This window comes from Alligator mississippiensis, chromosome 16 (assembly GCF_030867095.1).
Source record: "Alligator mississippiensis isolate rAllMis1 chromosome 16, rAllMis1, whole genome shotgun sequence".
Lineage (NCBI taxonomy): Eukaryota > Metazoa > Chordata > Crocodylia > Alligatoridae > Alligator > Alligator mississippiensis.
Window position 1 is genome coordinate 10735496 of NC_081839.1, and position 17380 is coordinate 10752875.

Genomic DNA, 17380 nt, shown 5'->3' on the forward strand with positions numbered 1-17380 from the left:
TCAGTGAGACTCTTTCATTTCACTACTATCTGTGTAACACCAGAGCTGCTTCCTTCTCTCCAAGTGCCTTTCAGTCCTCTAGGACCTAACCCATTCCTGCACTGCCATTAGCTTCTCTGCTGGTTAAGCTTGGGTGAAAAGTTAGGGAATTCAGTCAGCATCACCATTACCCTGAGATCTGCCTTACCTTCCTCTTCTTTCCTTCATAACTCTGGCTTTACCCATCTCATCCCTCTGTACATACCAAGTCCCAGAGACATATAGGACACAACAGAAACAGAGAAAAACTGGAGTGCACGCACCAACACAGTAGCGCCCATTGGGAGCCAGTACAAAGCCTGGTTTACAAATACATTTGAAACTGCCATCTTCATTGATACACATCCCATTGAGACACATATTGGTTGTAGCACACTCATCGTGATCTAGGGAGGATGATAAGAAACATGATAAGAAACATGAACCTGTGGGGTGCACAAAGACTCTCCTGTTTTCAGATTCTATTTTTTGCCTTACCCCACGTGTGGTCAAATCTTTATTTGCCTCTAAGACAGTGGTCTCAACATTTTCAGACTCAAGGCCCCCCTCAGTAGACACGAGGCACCCCTTAGAACATGTTAACTCTTAGCTTTCACTTAGTGTTTTGCATACAGAAACATATTAGAGCAATTACTGTGTTGCAAAGAACTCAGAAAGATCACAACAAGTTTGAATGTTTTTAATGCTGTGGATTCTTATTTGAAATCTCTGAGTTTATTTTGTGAGTTATGTTTCTACACCTAGGAATGCAAATGTTGCATGGCACCTGGCAGCACCCTTGGAAGGGTCTCAAGGCACCCAGAGACCCCTAGCTGAAAATTGCTGCTCGAAGAAGAATCCTATGTTGCCATGGATAGGTGTGTCTGCAGCTCACGTAGGTATATCTGAGTTAGCTTTTAACTAGCTGGCTCACATACTAGTAAACTGCAGTAAGCCACTATTTATGAAGGCTTATGCATCTCTGATTTAGTTAGTCTATAAGGTGCGAAGCTACTCTTAATTTCACTCTGAGGACAATTTCACTTAATTTCAGTGTTGAGGACAGTGCAACCTTTACAAAAATCCAAAGGTACTGCAGGAAGCAGTACTGCCTCTTCTCATGCACTTTGCTCTTTGAGCTAAAGGTGAATCTGCACTCTTGTGTTGTGGCACTGACACCACCTTTTAGGGGTGATGTAAAACTCAGTGACCCTCATCACTCTGGGACACTACAGATCTTGTGGCACCCTAGTGCCCCTGCAAAATTATTGTCAAGCAAAACACTGTTAACTCCTTAGTCTCAGAGCACTGTAGCTATTTCATCTCAAAGAGCAATTTCCATTGGATCAGTGACTCTTTCTCTCCTCTCCTTAATGCTTGTGAAATATTGCTAAAGAGCAGACCACCTCAGAGGGGGCTGTATGCCTGGAATTAGGGCTGTCCTTAGGTGGGGTGCATCGGGGTGACCGCCCAGGGCCCTGCAGAGCAGGGCTGAGTGGCTGCGGTGACAGCACTGCCACCACCACTGTTGCTGACAGCTTCACATCCGGCTGCTTGGGATCCCGCCACCCCCCTGCCACTGAATCCACCATCGGCTTCATGTCCGGGGTGTGTGGAGGCAGGGCCCTGCGCAGGCTGATTTGCCCTGGGCCTTGCATCCTGCTCAGGTCATCTCTGCCTGGGAGGAAAGAAGTGAATTCTTAACCCATCTGTAAAACCCCTGGGCTTTGGCTTTAAATACACTATATATATATATGTATATATATATATATATATATATATATATATATATATATATATATATATATATGCAGGGTTATTGCAGTTAGTGAGTCCATTTCTGCCGCAGCTGATGTCACGCGGAAGGAAGTGCTTACCAACGCAGTTCTTGCCATCAGGGGTAATTTCAAAGCCAGCATTACAGATGCACTGGAAGCTGCCATCAGTGTTTACGCAGCGGCCATTCCTACACATCACTCCATTCATGATGCACTCATCGATATCTGGCAGCGAAACAAACAGAGCAAGATCGCAGCAAACTTCATTTGTGAGCATGAGCTGCCCGGACTTTATGATTCTAACAGTAACTCTCTCTTGTCCAGTTGGGCCCAAGGGCTTTTAGCCTTAGAAGACTCAAGTTAGAGCCCACTACAAAATACAGGCAGGATACTGCTCTCAGATGCTAAAAGTAGGTCCTGGCCCTAATATCTCCCTGTCCCTCCCTCTTCAGGATGCTACTGCCTGTGGCGCATGGTAAAGGTGCAGGGGAGACTCGCTGTGCAAGACTGTTAGGTTCCAGGAACAGCACAGTGCCCAAAGGTTTGGAGACAAAGCTGCTCAAGCTAATAATGAATTCCCTTCTAAGCCCCTCTGCTTGCAAGGTATTGGTTCCTTAAGCAGCACTGTCTATCCATGGTCTGTATTACAAGCAAACAGAGGCCTGATCCAAAGCCTGATGAAGTCAATGTTAAGGCCTCTCCACTGAATATAGTGGGCTTTGGATTCAGCACCAAGTGACCCCTTCTTTGGGCCTTGTTCCACATTGCACTTTGAGCTGTGCAAATTTGGTCAATGTTAGCGGTAGCTTATGTTTGGAGCAGTTGCACCTTAAGGCTAAAAACCTTCTCTGACTGTCCCCCACCTACACAGCTGTGACTTGCCACTAGAGGGTGGGTCAGCCAGGACTGGCTTCTATCCCTGCTCTAGGTAGAGGTGTGTGGAAGATCGGAGGCAGGGGAGCATGAGGCCGGGAGGTGGAGAATTAATGGGACAGGAGTGGGAAATGACATGGGAAGTGGAAAGGAGATGGGGATGGGGGTACGTGGTGAAAATGAAATCAGCCAGCCATTGAAGGATAAAATAAAAAGATTTAAAATTCTTGCCTTTTTTACAAGAAATAAAGAGGAAGTAGATTAAAAGAAGGTCTCATATTTTAATAAATTGGGATTTGGGATTGGAGTGTGTAGAGGGGTGCTGGTCATGCTTCCTGGGGTGGCTGGCAGGTGGGAGTGATGAGGGAAGGCACTTTATGGGGAGCTACTGCTCCTGCCCTGGGAAGGAAACCCCAGCTCATGGGGACCTGATCCTTCCCATCTCCCCAGTTCCGGACCTGTCCATGCCTTGAGACATGGCATGTGATTTATAAACTGTTTGCATGGAGGAAGGTGGGAAGGTTACACCCCTGGGAGCAGAAGCAGAAGTTGCTTATAGATTTCATAGATTTCGCAGACATTAGGGCTGGAAGGGACCTTGCAGGATCATTGGGTCCAGCCACCTTTCCAAGGGGCAGGAAGTCAGTTGAGGTCAGATCACCCCAGCAAGATAAGACTCCAAGTGTTTCTTAAAGGTATCCAGAGCAGGTGCTTGCTCCATTTCTGGGGGGGAGTCTATTCCAGACTCTGGAGACTCAGATAGTCAAGTTTTCCCTTGTGTCCAGTCTAAAATGGTCTTCCAACAGTTTGTGACCATTAGACCTTGTCTTCCCTTGGGGTGCCCTGGTGAACAGACGTTCTCCCAGTTCCTGATGCACACCCCTTATATACTTATAAGCTGCCACCAAGTCCCACCTGAGCCTTTGCTTCTCCAGGCTGAAAAGTCCCATGCTTCTCAGCCTCTCCTTATAAGACCTGTAGTCATGTGCATGGCTCTCCTCTCAAGCTTTTCCACATCCTTTCTAAAGTGTGGAGCCCAGAATGGATGCAGTACTCCAGCTGCGGCCTCATCAAGGCTGAGTAAAGCAGGAGGATGACTTCTTGAGTCTTGCTTGAGCTGCATTGATAGATGCAAGCCAGTGTTTTATTTGCTTTGCTGACTCATTGGTGGCTCACGTTCATCTTGTGGTCAGTCATAACCCCTAAGTCTCTTCCGGTTGTGGTGTTAGTGACTGTAGCACTGCCAATCCTATAAGTATGATGTGGGTTTTTTCTCCCAAGGTGGAGCACCTTGCATTTCTCTGTTTTGAATGTCATCAGGTTTTGATTCGCCCACCTTGTGAGCCTGTCCAGGTTGGCCTGAATTGCCAGCCTATCCTCTAGCATGACCATACTTCCCCATAATTTGGCTTAGTACCAGACCAATCCTCCCTCGCCCACCTGCCCCTGGCAGTAGAGTTCAGGGGATGGAAAGTTTGTTCACATAGAACAGGAAGGTGGGGAGGGGACACTGCATCCTGGGATGCTGGAGGACTGCAACTTGGACAACTTATCTGTGGGGAGTGTCCACACATTAATGGAATAGGAGCTGGCAAACCTGCCCTGGAGTGGTGTAACTTTAAGTCACTTAAAGTGTGCTTACAACTAGTTTCAGTTGCTAATGTGCGGACAGTCCAGGGGGTTAAGAGCTCTAGGAGCTGTCTAAATTGAATGTGTAATAAGGCCCTCTCTCTTAACAATTTGATGGAATAAATTGGAGGTCTGGAATATTGGCATAAAAAGGTGCAACTTGTTTAGAGAGGAAAGACAGGAAAAAAGAGAGAGAGAGCGGTGGTATGGATCAAAAATGCATATACTTGCTCTAGAATTTAGGAAAAGATGAAAGGAAAATTTGTTCAAAGTCATTAAGTGAACCTAAAGGGTGAAAATAACAAAGATGGTGTCATGTTATGGTTCTACTACAGATCACCCATCTTAAGGATGAACCTTTTTGTGAATAACTATTAGTAGTATCCAAAATACAGGACTCCTTGGCAATTTGGGTTAATTAGCCACACAGTCACTGGAAAAAAACATGGCAGAACACAGACAGTCCTTAAAATGGGTTGGAGGCAACTTTTTGCTTCAGGAGGTGAAGGACGCTACTAGGGCAGTGGCTGTTTAAGTTCCATTTGTAATGGGGAAGAATTAGTTGAGAATCTAGAAGTGGAAAATACTTTGGGTGAAAGTGATAATGAAACAATAGAGTTCATTATTCCAGGGTAAGAATAAGAATAATGGTTTTCAGAAAAGCAGATTTCAAGAGGGAACAGGCAGCTAAGGTCTCCTTGCAAGACAATTAAAGGATAGAGGAGAGTAGGTATTTACTGAAAGAAGGTTTCTTAAGGGCACAAAGGTAAACTGTCCTATTGTACAGGAAAGGCAGGAAGCATAGGAAAGACTAACATGGCTTCTTTAAGAGTTCTTCATTGACAAGTAAATCAAAAAGGAAAACTGAGCACATGAGTAAAGATGAGTGCAAAGGAATAGCACAAGCATGTAGTGATAAAACCAGAAAGACTAAAGTCTGAGTGGGTGCATCTACACAAGATGCTAACTGCACAGGAGCCTAATAATACTGCGCAGCAGTGCATCAGAGCACAAACAGTGCTGACATGCTACTGTGCAGTATTATTAGGCTACTGTGCAGTACTGTCACTAAAAAGGCATTTGCTTGCGCGACTGCACTGGTTACTGTGCATTTATTTAGTACTTGATTATACAAGTACTAAATTAAATGCCCAGTAATCACTATACATTAATGAACAAACCACTGAGTTTTAGTTAACCAAGGGCAAAAAACCAGCAAGAAGAGATTCTGTAAATGCATTTGAAAGAAGAGGAAAACAAAGAAAAGTAGAAGGCCATTAGTAAACAGGTAAGGAGAATAAACAACAGAAGATGCAGAGAAGGCTGAAATATTCACTGTCTCTTATATTTCAGTTTTCTCAAAAATAGTTCATTGTGGGCAGGTCCTCAACAAACTCCATGTTTAAGGAGATAGGAGAGCAGGCCACAACAAGGAAATAACAGGCTAAAGACTACTTAGCTGAGACAGATGTATTCAGATTGACAGACCTTGATGAAAATCATCCTTGAGTACATAAGGAACTTGACAAAAGAATCCGAGAGGACTTGAAAAGGCAAATATAGTACCTACCTTTAAAAAAAGATTTCATAGATTTCATAGACATTAGGGGCTGGAAGGGACCTCAAAAGATCATCAGGTCCAGCCCCCCCGTCATAGGTGTAAAGTCAGCTGGGATCAAACGACCCCAGCAAGAAATAAATCCAGCTGCTTTCTGAAGGAATCCAGAGTAGGTGCTTGCACCACCTCTGGGGGGGGAGGTTGTTCCAGACCCTGGACACACATACTGCAAGGAACTTTTTTTTAATATCCAGTCTAAATCAGCCTTCCTGGAGTTTATGGCCGTTAGACCTTGTTATCCCTTAGGGAGCTCTGGTGAACAGCTGTTCTCCCAGGTCCTGATGTACCCCTCTTATGAAGTTGTAGGCTGCCACCAAGTCCTCACTGAGCCTTCTCTTCTTCGACTGAAGAGTCCCAAGTCCCTCAGCCTCTCCTTGTACGGCCTTCCCCCCAGGCCTTGGATCATATGAGTGGCTCTCCTCTGGACTCTCTCAAGCTTCTCTACATCATTCCTAAAGTGGGGGGCCCAATATTGGATGCAGTACTCCAGCTGCAGTCTCACCAGAGCCGAGTAAAGTGGGAGGACGACTTCCCTGGTTTTGCTTGAGATGCATCAGTAGATGCATGCCAGAGTTTGGTTAGCTTTGCCCACCACCACATCACACTGGTGGCTCATATTCATCTTACGGTCAATCAAGACCCCCAAGTCCCTGTAGGTCATGGTGCTAGCGAGTGTAGCACTGCTGAGCCTATAACTATGCTGAGGGTTCTTCCTACTGAGGTGTAGCACCTTGCACTTCTCTGTATTAAAGGCTATCCAGTTTAGGTTGGCCCACCTTGAGAGTGTGTCCAAGTTGGCCTTTATCCCCAGCCTGTTCTGTGGTGTGATGGCCCTCCCCTGTAATTTGGTATCATCTGTGAACTTGGCCAGTTCACATCTGACTCCCGAATCTAGATTGTTGGTGCAAATGTTAGAGTACTGGCCCAAGTACCGAGCCCTGTGGGACTCCACTGGTAACAGTGCGCCATGTTGATTTGCTCCCTTCATCTAGTACTCTTTGAGTCCGACCCCATAGCCAGTTGCCTAGCCATCGGACCATATGATGATCTAGGCCACAGTTCCCCAGCTTAACCATGAGGACATCATGAGGAACTAGGTCAAAGGCCTTCTTAAAGTCCAGATAAATGACGTCCACATCATCTCTCTTGTCCAGGGCAAATGTTACCTGGTCACAGAAGGAGATGAGGTTGGTCAGGCAAGACCTACCAGACACAAAGCCACAATGGCTGCCATTCAGAAGCTTGCCTTCCATTAGTTTGGCATTAATGGATCGCTTGACAATTTTCTCCAGAATTTTTCCAGGGTTGGACATCAGACTGATTGGTCTATAGTTCTCTGGCTCATCCTTTCTCCCTTTCTTGCAGATAGGGACCACGTTGGCTCTTTTCCAGTCATCAGGGACCTCGCCTGAGCATCATGATTTTTCAAATATCCCTGCCAAGGGGGATGCAATGATGTTTGCCACCTCTTTCAAGACCCTTGGGTGCATTTCATCTGGGCCCACAGACTTGTGAATATCTAATTTTCTCTAAGTGTTCCCTCACCTGATCAACATCAATTTTTGGCCCGTCACCCACTCCCAAGTTGGTTTGTGCCATTCTTGGCAGTATGATGCTCATGGGAGGATGAAAAACCAATGTGAAAAAGTCATTTAGGAGATTGGCCCTTCCTTGGTCATCTGATGTCAGTTGCCCCACTGGATCTGTCAGGGGCCCAATACTGTCCTTGTTCTTTTTCCTACTTCCCACATATATAAAAAAGGACTTTTTGTTGTCCTTGATCCCCGTAGTAAGCCTAAGTTTGGTTTGTGCCTTGGCTTTTCTCGACCACTCTCTGCAGGTGCAGGCGAATGCACAGCAATCCTCTTTGGTAATGCTTCCTGTTTTCCAGCTGGTGTAGGCTACTCTTTTGAGCTTAATGAGATCCAACAGTTCCTTACTCAGCCATAGGGGCTCCCTTGTTTGTTGGCTGTATTTCTTGTGAGAAGGGATGGCTTTGCCCTAAGCTTCAAGGATTATGTTTTTGAGTGATGACCATTCCTCATGAACTCCCTTTTTGAGCGGGGGGGGGGGTGGGGGGGGTGGTATGGCCTCTGATTGCCTGACTGACCAGTTCTCTCACTTTGCAGAAGTCGTCCTTCCCAAAGTTAAGGACTTCTGTTTTACTGAAGGGTTTGCCTGCTCTTTGGTGAACTAAGAAGGTAACCAACTCATGGTTGCTGTCACCAAGCTTCCCCTTGATCTGCAGATCGCTCACCAGGTCCTCCCTTTTGGCCAGGACCAGATCCAGCAATGCCTCTCCCCTAGTCGGCCCACAGACCTCCTGGGTTAGATAGAGGTCATCGATGCACGTGAGAAAACTATGTGACCTGTCAGATTTGGCCATGTGATCATCCCAAGAGATGCCTGGGAAGTTGAAGTCTCCCATGACAATCAAGCATTTGGAGCATGCGACTTCGACCAGTTCCCTAATGAATTTCTGATCTAGATCTTCCTCTTGGTGGCTGGGTCTATAGTAGACTCCTATGAGTAAGTCACCCTCCCCATGTTCTCCTCATATCTTGACCCAGAGGGTCTCAAGGCGCCCTTCCTGGTTTGGAAACTCAATCTGCAGAGAGGTGAGCTGATCTTTGACACAGAAAGCAACACCCACACCCCTCTTCCCCACTTGGTCTCTCCTATACACAGTGTAACCCTCTACTGCCACCAATCAATCATAGGTGGAGTCCCACCAGGTCTCCGTAATTCCTACAAGGTTGTAGTCATTATCACATAAGGGAAGGGCCAGGTTCTCATGCTTGTTGCCCAAGCTCCTGGCATTTGTGTACAGGCAGTTAAGTCTTCCATATGAAGCCCAATGCTTCCCTGAGGGGTTTAGCAGGACCTTTCCTTGGGCTGTCTCCTTTGGGCTGACCAAGTTATTGGTAATGCAGCTGACATGACCTGGGCTAAAACTGTTAGTAGACCACCTGTCCCCCAGAGATCTCAGTTTAAGATAAAAGATAGCAATGGGAATTATATACCTAATTAATCCTTGGGAAAATTTTGGAACAAATTATTAAACCTAAAAAAAAATTAAGTGATAAATAGCAGTGTCATACAAAGAGATCTAATTTTCTTCCTTACAGGGTAACCAGCCTAATTAATAAAAGGAAGGGGTTTGACATTGTCTCAAAGGATATTTTCATAATTAAGCTAAGGAAATATGATCTAGGTTGGGGTGCTCAAGCTCTGACCACAGGCCAGATCCAGCCTGTGGTGCCATGTCATCTGGCCCAGCTAGCTTCCCAGGGGTCTGGAAATTTGGTATCAAGGGAACAGCGGCACCGCTCCCTTGCTGCCAAATCTTTGGACCTATGGTGAACCCCAGGCTCTGAGCACAGGATGCAGCATGTGATCCCAGGGCCCAAGGTCAGGTGAGGATAACGCGGGCTCCAGGGCCCAATCTCCATGTGGGAGCTTGTGCGAGAGGGGTGCCAACCCCCCAGGACTCAATCCCAATGCGAAGGGGGTGGGAGACTCGATCGTGGAGTGAGGGGAGGGAGGATACAGTGCCGTGGAGCTCTCAGTGGAAGACTTTCTGGCTCCAGAGGCTTGTTCACCGGTTATACCTCAACTCCTCTTGGCACTTCATTTTCTTTTGATCTGACATATTCTTGAGCAAATCCAGACACAGACATACCGATACAGGCCTGCTTAGTGGGGGTGCTCTGGAAGCCCTCATGGCACTTGCAGTGGTAGGACCCAGGTGTATTTACACAGTCTCCATGCACACAGGGGCTGCTGGAGCATTCATCCACATCTGAAAGGAAAAAAGCCTAAAGCTAGAAGTCACCAATATATTGAGTCTAGGCCTGCTCTGCAGCACTTCATCACGGACCCTGCAGATAAACCCAACCAAAGACCAGGAAAGGTTGATTAAGCAGCAAGGGCATGATTCTGCAAGGTGTCAAGAACCAGCCCCTCAGCTCCTATATTTAGCACCTCTAGGATCAGGCCATGCATTAGCACATACCTTACCAAGCCAGTGTGAAAGGGGGGTGTGGTAAGTTACAAGCATGGTTCTCTAGAGCAGCGTTTCTCAACCCGTGGGTCGCAGGAATATATAAAAAGGTCATGAGAAAACTTTAAAAAAATGGATCAACAAACTTTAAAAATGGATTATCCTTTAAAGGAAAAAACATAGGAAACTGCAGGTTTCCCTGTGCAGACTGGCAGAGTTCTAGCCTGCCAGGGGCTGCATGGGGCTGGGGGAGTGGGAGGGTGATCAGGCAGGGGATGCCATGTGCATATGTGTGTACACACATGGATGTGGCAGCCAGGCAGCATGAGGAGCAGATCTTGCAACTCCCCACAGGTAAGTCTATGGGGTGGGGGGAGTAGATGAGGTGTTGAGGGGCGGGAGCCCACTGGCGACACAGCCCTCAGCCCACCTCCACCCTGGAGTAGAGCTGCGCCCTGAGGGGAGTAGTGGTGGCAGCCAAGCCACGGCGGCAGGGTAAAGCTGCGGCTCAGCACATGAGTGGCTGGTGGTGGGACAAGGGGAGGGCAGTGCGGCCCCTACCACCATTTGTTACTCCTTGTGCTGCTGGCGGTGTGGCTGGCGTGGAGGTCCTGATGGCAGTGGCAGCAAAGAGTTTTGCCGCCCCACCCTGCCCTCCCGTGGCGAGTTCTGCCTGCTCCTGCCTGTGCCGGTCCAGCCTGGCTGCAGCCCTGTGTCTGCTGTGGGTGCAAAAGTTTTGGGGGCAGATGCACACATCCCCCTGCCCAACACACTGGGGGGCTTGGGCCTGGGGGGCAGCATATTGGAAGTGAGGGGCATGAGAAAGCCTGGGGGGTGGGGATGTGTGTTGGGAGTGAGGGGCACTGGCAGGGCCAGGGGGCTGTTTTCTAAAACTATTTACCGGGTCAGGCCTGGCCGTTGATGTTTACAAATGGGTCTTGGTAAAATAAAGGTTGAGAAGCACTGCTCTAGAGGCCCTGAGTTGAGGGTCTCAGAATCCAGTGGGTCTCAAGGATCAATAAGTCCCTGGGAATCCCAGGCATGGGGATGACTTGGCTACATGATGAGGTGGCAAAGACTGAGATGAGGGGACAGCAGCTTGGAGAGTACCTGGCCCACGTGCCCATTCATCTCAGCCACAGAGACATGGGGGCAGTCTTTATCTGGAGGCAAATAAACCTTTTTCCCCGCAACCCTGCTGCAGGCAACAACAAATACCTTGATTTTCATGCTTGCCTATGATCAAATTGTATCTGCCAGATGGGGGTAAGGTTGCTGTCTCTCATTGTGCAAGCACAATAGTGCGTCACTGCACTCCTTCACCCACGGGTACTGTGGAGAGCACTGCAGTCATCAGCACTGCTGCAAGAAACCCAGGCTGGGGACAGTACTGACCACCCCAGAGACAGCCACATACCAGCGGGGACAGACTTCTGGAGCGGGCCTGGAACATGCTTTGTGGCCTAGCCAGCTGTCTGCCAAGGAAATGTTCCTTACCAATGCACTCGCCACGCACGTCCTGCTTGTATCCCATGTTGCACTCGCATCGGTAGCTGGAGGGGGTGGGGATGCAGCGCCCATTCAGACACAGGTTGGTGAAATGCTTGCAGATGTCAATGGTCTGATTTAAGGTGGCAGTTCCTGAAAAACAAACGAGTAATAGAGACAGTCTCGGAGTGTGAACAGCAACTTCTCAAATAGTAGCCCTTGCCCATGACTCCTCCTCTGTATCCCCAGGCCTTCATTTCAGGATCTCTTCAGTCTGAGAGAGGGTGCCCAGAGAAGTGGAAAACATGTATGTAGAGCATATATCTCATGCTGGGCACTATGGGTTTGGCTTCCCAGCATTTTCTGTAATTCACAGGCCACTAGAAGTCATCTCTCTGCTTCTCCCTGCCTGGAGTCATGCCATAAGTTTCAGTTTTATGCATCTCATGGGACCCAGCAGTCAGTGATACTGTGTTCAGCCCATTCCCTCGCCAAGGCAATGAGGAGGATTTGTATTCTCACTGATACAGAAAAGAGTCCTTGGTCTTTGAACACAAGCAACAATTTCCCCCAGGACATTCCAGACTAATGAACTCACCCTGTTGAAGGGTCAAAGAGACAAAGCTGCCTCTGGGGCAAGATCCAGGATTTCCCTGTTTGCAAGAACTTGTTAAAAAACAATCAGAGGACAGTCGCAGGCTACCAATCCCATTTTAGTGGTTTATGCAAGCCTGTGCTTTCCACAACCATCCTTGGGTTCCAGCACAACTCCCTCTACAACTTGGGTCTCCTTTTTTGCCTACTGTAGCATCCAGGGAAATTTCATTTTTCTGGCACATGTTGGCCCAGTAATGAAAAGCCCTGGCAAAGCAATGGCACTGGAGGAGCAGGAGCTGCTGCAGCTCAGATCTGCAAGGTAGCGGCTGAGATACCATCTTTGTCGGAGACCCTGGAATTCAAACCCCAATCTGTGACACCCACAGGCAGAGAACCAGGCTGCAGAAAGACTAGCCACATACCTGCTCCAGCTCACTCTGAGTCTGACCATGAGATTCCTAACAAGGGATTGGGTGACCTGACAGGACAAATGGAGGCCACAAGCCCCTGACAGGAGAGCTATAAACCTCCCATTTCCTGTAGGGCCTTGTCTTTGCAACAATATTCTTTGTACCTTCCCTGTGGACTTCCTTGCTTGACCCCTGAACTGCTGCTCCTGTTTTGGGCCTCCTGACTCTGAATCTGCCTTGGACCTTCCTGCCATTCCTCCAGCCTTGCTCCAGCCTTAGACCTTGCTTACCCTATCTCATATTTTGGATTACCCAGCTCCTGACCTGGACTCACTTGGACTCAGATTGGCACTCGGTGTGACACTCAACTTTGGCTTCTAGACTTATGATATAACTCTCTCAGCTTCTGAATTCAAGCCAACCACGTCTGAGTTGTACCTGTGACAATCTTGCTCAAGACAGTGTTATGGATACTTCATCTCAGAGCATAATGATACTTTTTATTCTTTATAATTCCTAATGTTTTATGTCTTTCAACTGCTGCTAGACACTAAGCTGATTTTTTTTGGCAATAGGGATACAGACTGATTTTTAGATCTCTTTCTTTTGTAGCAACAGTTAATGCAGAGTCCATCACCTGGGCTTATTTTGAACTATTTATTCCTCTGTGTGCATTGTGCACTACTTTGCACTTATCAACAATGAATTTCATCTCCAGGTTTTTTCCCCTTTCACTCAGTTTTGCAACCAAGTTTCTAGGCATTTATTCCTCTGCACTAGACAGGCAAGGGAGGGAAGAAGGTTGTGAGAACTCTGTTCCTATTCTGTAATTAGAAAGACATTCTCCATTGGAAGGCAGGCTGCCTCTTTGGCACTGAGAGCCGCCTCAGCTCCCTGGCTCAGACAGAAGACACCCTTTGATCTGTTTGCTAGGCTTAGCATTCTGCACAGCATTAGTGTCACATCCCATTGCTCCACAAATGTCAAGACAAACCTAGTGACTGGGTTAAAGCACTGTTACCTTGTTCATATGCATGCAGCTCAGACAAGCAGGCAGACACACTGGATGTTCTAAGAAATGCAGTTGTAAGAAAGGTATTTTAATTTACCAATACTTGAACTTCCTGGGCCCATTCCAGGCAGGCCTGGGATCCCGCCTTGTCCATTAGCCCCATTTGGTCCAATGCCTCCAGGTCCACTGATTCCAGGCCCGACACCATTTGGCCCAAATCCAGGAATTCCTGGGAAGCTCCCAGGGAACCCTGGCACTACTGGGAGTCCTTCAATGCAGAGTCTGCGGTATTCATCTGAAACGAAACAGCTGTCTTAGTGCTTTCCAACATCCTGGTCCAACGCTCCTTGTTCATGTCAAATGAGTATAACAGAATAGCCGACAGGCAGAGGCCAGGGACGGCCAAACTGGCACAAGGACATCAAAACCTAGGTACTCAGAGAAGTCTAGTAGGAAGAAAGGGACTCTCTGCCTGGGGACAGAGAGTGTGTCTAGAGACAGGAAGATGGGTTAGGAAGGATGGAAGCATGAGTTACCTTTTGTCAGTAATGAAGCCCTGCAGCCTTTGGTCTTATGTGGTCTTTGCAACCATGTGGCCAATAGACCCTGCACTGGAGTAACTAAGGGGCCAGTCTCCTCCATGCAGCAGGGCCCAGGATGTAGCAGGGCCACCTAGATATGATTGTTCAATCAAGATTTTCAATGGATTGTTGCCCTGCATTGCAAAGAAGTAAAGGGAGACCTGGGAAGGGGGAGCGCAGTCACACAGCAAGGCAGAGACAGAGACAGAAAGAGCACTCAGAGCCCGAGGGTCCCAACTCCCAAACCCTGAGGTTGTTATTAGGTCACTCTCTGACTTATTCACCAAAAGTCTGACAGCAGAAAGGGATAGGCTGAAGCTGAGGCAAGCAGTGAGATTATTGCCCTGCAAGAATCCTTCTGAAATGCCTTTACATAGAGGAGATGTCCTGAGCCAGGTGATCTTAAATCTGAATTCCCCGACACTGGATGCCTGCACTGCAACCATCTTCAGTGCATCTGTGTCAGTGAGTTCTCTGACAGGTCCTGTATTCTGGTGTAGGACACTCACCAGAGCAGCTCACCACCAGTCGCTAGCAGGTTGGACTCATCAGGATACTGGGGATTTACTGTTTTCCTTACCAGATCCCCTGACTGGGCACATTTCAGGAGTCTGCCCAATTGCCCAGCAGCGTCCAGAGTCACAGCAGCATTGCATCTTGGTGTATTGGCCCGGGAGCTCCCCAGCGCAGCGTCCACCGATCAGAGCTGAGAAACATGTGCCAATCCGCTGGTCTGCAACAATAAGAGTGAGAGAAGCCCCACATACATGGAGGTGGAGCCTAAAAGGGGAGATCATAGAATCATAGAAAATTAGGGTTGGAAGGGACCTCAGGAGGTCATCTCAAAGCAGGACCATCCCCAACCAGATCATCCCAACCAAAGCTTTGTCAAGCCTGGTCTTGAAAACCCCCAAGGATGGAGCTTCCACCACCTCTCTGGGTAACCAGTTCCAGTGTTTTACTACCCTCCTAGTGAGACAATTCTTCCTAATGCTTAACCTCAATTTCTCTTGCTGCAACTTGAGACCAATGCTCCTTGTTCTGTCATCTGTCACCACTAAGAACGGTCCAACTCAATCCTCTTTTGAACCCTCATTCAGGTAGTTGAAGGCTGCTGTTAAATACCCCCTGAGTCTTCTCTTCTCTAGACTAAATAAGTTCAGTTCCCTCAGTCTTTCCTCAGAAGTCATGTCCCCCAACCCCTTGCCATTTTTGTTACCCTCTGCTGGACTCTCTCCAATTTGTCCACATCCTTTCTGTAGTGGGGGGTCCAAAACTGAACACAGTACTCCAGATGTGGCCTCACCAGGGCTGAACAGAGGGGAATAACCACTTCCCTTGACCTACTGGCAACACACTTAGCAATGCAGGCCAGTGTGCCGTTAGCCTTCTTGGCAACTAGGACACACTGCTGGGTCATATTCAGCTTACTCTCCACCGTAACCCCCAGGTCCTTTTCTGCAGAGCTGCTACCCAGCCAGTCAGCCCCCAGCCTGTACCGGTGCATGGGATTGTTCTGTCCTAAGTGCAGGACTTTGCATTTGTCCTTGTTGAACCTCATGAGATTCCTTGTGGGCCCAATCCTCCAATTTGTCTAGGTCACTCTGAATCCTAGCCCTACCCTCAAGTATATCTACTACTCCCCCCCCAGTTTGGTGTCACGTGGAAACTTGCTAAGGGTGTCCTCTATGCCATCTTCCAGGTCACTGTTGAAGACATTGAACAAAACCAGCCCCAAGACTGACCCCTGTCTAATTACTGATTAATTAATGAGTCTAATTACTTTTTTTCTCCTCCAAGTACTTAGAATTGGATTCCTTGAGGATCTACTCCATGATTTTTCCAGGGACTGAGGTGAGTGAGGCTGACTGGTCTGTAGTTCCCTGGATCCTCCTTTTTCCATTTCCTAAATATGGGAACTATGTTTGCCCTTTTCCAATCACCTGGAACCTCCCCTGAGATGCCACCACAGCATTGACTCAGCCTCCTTGCAATCAACCTTTCCAACAAGGACAGATGATGTGGATAGGGTGGCCATCAAGGTACCTCAAGAATAGAGGACAGTTGCATTTAGTGCAATTGTCCCCACCACCATGAACGTTGTATGCATCCCGAGGACATAAAATAGAGGACATAAAGGTGTCTGGTTTCATATCAATAGAGGACAGAGGACCAGAAAACCAGACTGTGCTCTATAAAACCGGACATATGGCCACCCTACATGTGGAATGGGAGAGGCATGTTCAGAGAAATAGCACCAAAAAAAAAGTACATCGGGCAGTCTGCTGTCACTCTTCCCCCCAACTCCTCCCCTTGTACCTTCTAGCTTGCAGGGTGCAGGGACAGGCAAGGTGGGCAAGGAATTGTAGTTCTCTAAAGTGATAGTGGAAGTCTTTGCTGTTAGGTAGGGAAAGGGGGAAGGGGGGAAGGGGATGAAAGTGGGGAAGGGGAAAGGGGATGAATTTCATGCCACTTTTTTTGGTCTAAACCCATGGCCTGAGGGCAAAAAAATGGGGTAAATTCTCTGCCTGGCAGCAAACTCCAATGCTGCTCTACAAAACATTTTTCAGGGGCCCATTTCCCTTATGGAGGCTGGAATAAGGCCCATATTACATCTAGCCTGCAACTAGATCAGAATAGGTCTCTTGAAAATAGCAACATATTCCAGTGTCTTCTTTTATGTTATCTAGTCCAACCCCCTGCTCAAAGCAGGACCAGCCCCAACTAGATCATTCAATGGCAAAACAGTTAAGAGGTATGAACCTGGATCCCAACTTAGTCTTGAAGACCTAGAGTTACTTGGGCCATTTGTAGATGTGCTCACCACCTTTTAAACCATGTTAATTGATTTGCATCATAGAGTTCAAATCAAATTGCAATTCAAATTAAGGGTTAATAGATGATCAAGGGGGTTTCCCCACTTCTTCACAGACCAGTAACCCCTGCCCTTCAACAAGGCTGGGGGCTTAATCAGGATACTGATACTTAGTCATTGTGAGGTATTGTTGGCACATTTGACTTTGTAAAGATGCTGCTTTGTGCCCGATAGCCTCTGTTGTGTTGCTAAAACCCAACTGAGTTTCCCTTGAGGGGACTGATATTTGCAATGCTTATCTGAGTTCCTAAGGACTGTTTTATGTAAAAGCAATGCTTTAAATACATATTAATTAATACAGTTAAAATTGCCTAATTCAGACTGCCCTAATCTGCATTAATTTTAATCCTCATTCAATGAGGATTAGTTAATTCAATTTTAATTCAGATTATAGACATCCATGTGTATAAAGTGATGGCTGCAGTCTGGATTAAACCCAGAAAAAATGTAATATCTATAAACAGCTTTTGGTACCAAATGCCTATGTAGGTGACAAGT

The 17380-nt window shown here is 47.4% G+C and overlaps 1 protein-coding gene across 1 annotated transcript in view; it reads right to left on the reverse strand.

Annotated features, from left to right (window-relative positions):
- The window catches only part of FBN3 (fibrillin 3), a 260268-nt gene that overhangs the window by 75415 nt on the left and 167473 nt on the right, over positions 1–17380 (reverse strand). Inside the window, exons 10-15 of the mRNA XM_014599850.3 lie at positions 14588–14740; positions 13524–13721; positions 11417–11560; positions 9599–9718; positions 1896–2021; positions 303–425 (exon numbers count right to left, since the gene is read on the reverse strand). Of these exons, the coding sequence (XP_014455336.1) occupies positions 303–425; positions 1896–2021; positions 9599–9718; positions 11417–11560; positions 13524–13721; positions 14588–14740 (864 nt within the window). The remainder of the gene's footprint in view (positions 1–302; positions 426–1895; positions 2022–9598; positions 9719–11416; positions 11561–13523; positions 13722–14587; positions 14741–17380) is intronic.